The sequence below is a fragment of the Helianthus annuus genome, chromosome 7 (assembly GCF_002127325.2).
Source record: "Helianthus annuus cultivar XRQ/B chromosome 7, HanXRQr2.0-SUNRISE, whole genome shotgun sequence".
NCBI classification, from domain to species: Eukaryota; Viridiplantae; Streptophyta; class Magnoliopsida; order Asterales; family Asteraceae; genus Helianthus; species Helianthus annuus.
The window spans coordinates 130,070,802-130,075,044 of record NC_035439.2 but is presented as its reverse complement, the minus strand read 5'-3'; the positions used below and the strand labels follow the sequence as shown (position 1 = coordinate 130,075,044).

The 4,243-nt window shown below is 34.8% G+C and overlaps 1 protein-coding gene across 1 annotated transcript; it reads right to left on the bottom strand.

The window, feature by feature from the left end:
* Nucleotides 1-1,284: 1,284 nt before the first annotated feature.
* Nucleotides 1,285-2,169, bottom strand: LOC110867315 (arp2/3 complex-activating protein rickA). The gene is made up of 2 exons (XM_022116405.2): nucleotides 2,059-2,169; nucleotides 1,285-1,933 (listed from the first exon to the last, which is right to left on the bottom strand). Exons 1-2 carry the CDS (start codon nucleotides 2,110-2,112, stop codon nucleotides 1,310-1,312), a joined length of 678 nt encoding a protein of 225 aa, XP_021972097.1. The 5' UTR covers nucleotides 2,113-2,169; the 3' UTR covers nucleotides 1,285-1,309.
* Between the last annotated feature and the right edge of the window lie 2,074 nt (nucleotides 2,170-4,243).

Here is a 4,243-nt window from a genome sequence, read left to right as displayed (position 1 = left end):
TCAAAATTTACACTACTGTCGGAGCGTTAAGGGGTAACGGTGGCTACCCCTATTAACAAGCTAGGTCCGCCCTTGGTCCAATGGACATGACCCGGATTTAATTCTTTTAGGTTTTAACTACAAGATTTAGTTCTTTTAGGTTAAGCTTTTTTCTTTTTCCATGTAAAAAGACCGTTTTGTCCTCTTATTAACTTCATTAACTTGTTGTACCATAAGCATAAATGATTATAATAACTTAAATTTTGTTGGTATCGTTCTCAAATCCATTCTAATATAGTATAGATATAGATATAAGTTCTTAAACTAATAAGTTTATTTTATGACAGTTTCATGTTTAAAAGTTTTATAAATACATTTATAACAAAAAGGAAAATAAGAAAAAATCTGATGTAAGCCTATAAAAGTCTTGTTTGTGAGTCGTCCAAAGGACGAGCCCTTAACTACCCATAGACATAACAACACAATACGTCGTTGGTGATTTTTTTTGTCTGTCGGATGCAAAACCGTCCTCCTGTGAAATAAAAAAGGTGTACTACTAATGGTCAAAACAAGTTAGATGATAATAACATACAAAATGTTTTAATGGGATTCTTTATATGGAAAAATGAAAATGGGAATATGTTTAGCTTTTCAATCATCTACGATTATAGGCGTGGAAAGAAACGGAGGAATAGACCGTCTGTGACCGAGGAACCCAAGTTTAGTAATAGACAAATGGTAGAAGGAAAGAGAAAGGTGGTACCGTCCGTGGAAAAGAAAAATGCCGAGTTGGTTCATAGTCTCCAGACGACGTGGAGCCCGCCAGTCACGGCGCGTGTTGTTGATACTCCTGTAGACTGTAGAGTTGCCCTTGTTTCAATGCAACTACAATAATTGTAGTATGCAATCAAACCAAAACACGTTCTAGTAGATTTTGATTCTTATTTGTGGGTCCAACCCGAACCCTACTAGTCGTACCTAAATCCACCACAACTCCTAATAACACAGCAGGTGGCGGATCTAGAAAAAACCGTTAGAGGGGCAACATTTCAAGAAAAAGAGGTAACGAAATCGAAAAACGTCATTTTTTTCCAAAATTTAAACTATTGTCGGAGCGTCAAAGGGCAACGGGGTTACCCCTTGTCAAGAGGTAGGTCCCGCCCCTAAAACACAGACAAGATCCTAATGATACATCACCATCTCATCAACTTCACATCAGAATAAACTTCTGAACTCCTAGATGTTTAAAAAAATTGTAAAATTAACTATTTTTAAATATTTTTATTTATCATAATTAAAAAAATGTAAAATTAACTATTTTTAAATATTTTTATTTATCATAATTAAGGGAAATTCTTTGGTACTTGGTATTTGTGGAAGAAACAGTGTCTTCAGAAATACCCCTTTTCTTCTTAAACAAACAATTACTACTAACATTATGTAAATAATCTTGACTGAGTAGATGATGGGCTGGCCGAGTCGGGACCACCAACGGCGGAGACGGTATCTGGAGCCCGTCTAGTGGCGGAGGCGGTTGACGCCAATTCGGAAGTGATCCAGCCAGGAGAAGGTTCTGTAACAATGGCCCTGCATTCATCACAGCTTCTAAAAACTTCCCATTTTCCGGCAACCCCTTCGTCGGCACCTGTGGCACTTGCACTGGATTTTCAATGCTTTCTTCACTGATGGGGTCATCTTCAACACATGAAACACTGGAGTGTGGCAGAGCTGTGGTGGTTTGATGGTGGAGTTGGTGTTGGAGAAGAAGTTTGTCTAAGAGGAGGGATTGGTAGTTGTTTCGAGCTTCGTTTCGTTCGCTAACCGCGTTGTTGAGAAGATGTTTGAGTTGAGTTAATTGAGCATCTCTTGCTTTGATCTGTTCTTGGACCCTTATTCTGTTTGCTTCAAGCTCCATTGTTGTTGACCATAGTGAGTGCTTTAGTTCTTCTATGTTCTGTTTCATTTCAAGATCCAATTATAATATTAAAATTTGAAGTGATTATGCATTAGTTTTAGTTGAAAGTTATGAAATTGAAGTAAAAGTATGGATAAAAAGAAGAAGAAAAATGAAAAGGGTACCTTTTCTTGGAACAAATATGGGCAATCAAGAATACAGTTGAGGTGATCTTCCATGAGACTGTAATAAAAAATGTGTATTCAAAGTGTGGAGGGAGGGGGTTGTTGTAGTGGCCTTATAAAGACTACTTTGTGTCACTAAAGTTTGTAACTTTTTTATCAACTAATAGTTTCATAACTATTTCTTATTAATCATTTAAGATTTAAGTTTTCTTCTTAATAAAACAAATATGAACCCATGGCATTATAGCCTAGTGGTATCTTGGAGGTGGGATAAGACTTATGACCATTAGGTTATGGGTTCGATTCTCACAAAGAGGGTTTTCCTAGATTTATTAGGTTTCTTCCTAAATTAGTGTATAGGCATTATTGCCTTGTGGAGATGGATATGATCGGGTGGTTCTGCTGGTGACACGATGATACTCCAGTAGTCCGTCAGTGATCCAAATTTGCCGTTCAAAAAAATAAATAAATAAATAAAACAAATATGAAAGAAGTTAGACCTGACTTAATTAATTACATAGTTAAATAAGACTTTCACATAACAAAAGAATACTAATTATGTTAAGAAGTTGTTTAATAAGACTTTCACATAACAAAAGAATGTTAATTATGCTAAGAATATAAATTGTCTTTTTTGCTCTAAAATGAAAGTTGCTATGGTATGTATGCGTCTACATGTCATTTTATTTTAAGAAACTTTCCATAAATTTTCATAAATACTTATTTATTTTCTTGACAACTCCACTCTTTTCGAATAGAAAACGAAAAAAGATTGACCGGTTGTTATAACTTCATATCTGTTGTGAAACAACCTAACCTATTAGCAATATGAAGGGAAGAATAAGAAAATGAGATTGTAAATCTTATTGATTGATCTATTTTTTTTCACCATACACAAATGCCATTATACATATAGGCACATACATTAATATTAAAGGAACTAAAGAGATAGGAGTTAGATAAGTTATGTATGTGGAGAGTCACAATATAAATGATACATTCATAACACTCCTCCTTGACTATCCACATACCTTTAATACGCTTGGTGATGCTGCCTCGTTAAAAACCTTGCTAGGAAAACCCAGTGGGACAAAACCTCAGCTAAGGGAAAAAGAGTGCAGCGCGTATTTTCTCCTCCTGATACTTTTGGATCAGGTATGTTGCCTCATTAAAAACCTTACTAAAAAAACCCAATGGGACAAAACTTAGTCAAGGGAAAAAGAGTGCAACTTGAAAAAGAGTGCAGCGTGAATGATTTGTCGTTTGATCCCTTAATGTGCAAACCTTTATGTTAAGAAATGTTGTATAATCTTCTAACGAGACTTTAGGTGCCTCCTTCCAAAAATTATCATATCCACGACTGTGTTTCGTTACATTCCTGCATCTACAAGACTAACCAAACTTGTTTTGATGGGTTAGTAAAATATAATCAAATATCATTTATACCTGAAATGTTTCTTTGAACTCATTCCAATGTCTCTTCACTTGACAAATGTTATGACAATAAGCTCAAGTGAAAGATATTATAACCATACATAGCTAGCAAAACATATTAACGCACTTATGCATTCAACGATGGTACTTCTAGAATGGGAATCTCTACTTTGATAAGAGATGATAATAGGCATTTCTTATAACAAATGACTTAAAAACCTTTAACATACATTAAGGTTCAACTATGCCCATACTAAAATATCCAAACATCATCTTCTAGTTGCACTTGGTGGATTGGTAACATATAATTACATATATACTCGAACTGCAGTACGAGTAATAGTTAGACCGTGCCAAGGTCATTCAAAAATTCTCCCTCTAAAAGTTCGACAATTTCTCTCGATGATGCCTAGACATCATCACTATAAGCTGCGATTATAGTAAACTTTTAAAAGTAGAAGGTCGATAAAACATGGCTAATTTAATCAAACTTATATCCCTCTTTATGCAAATATCTCGAGTTGTATAACACTCGGTCTAACTATTTTAGTCCATACATATTCTATGAACTCGATATAGTACGTTTTTGAGGTTTTGACATCATTAATGCTTCTAGCATTATCAATCCATGAGGGAATTCTTTCCATCTTATCCAAATATGCATGTGCTTTCACTCTTTAGAAGTTTTGCTACATAAATTTTCGCATTTAACACATTGATATCTATATCATATGCAAAAATGCCATAAACA

Coding starts and splice junctions, on each gene's coding strand:
- LOC110867315 (XM_022116405.2), bottom strand. CDS start 2,112: ATGGAAGATCACCTCAACTGTATTCTTGATTGCCCATATTTGTTCCAA. Junction 1,934..2,058: donor CATATTTGTTCCAAGAAAAG/GTACCCTTTTCA, acceptor GAAATGAAACAG/AACATAGAAGAACTAAAGCA.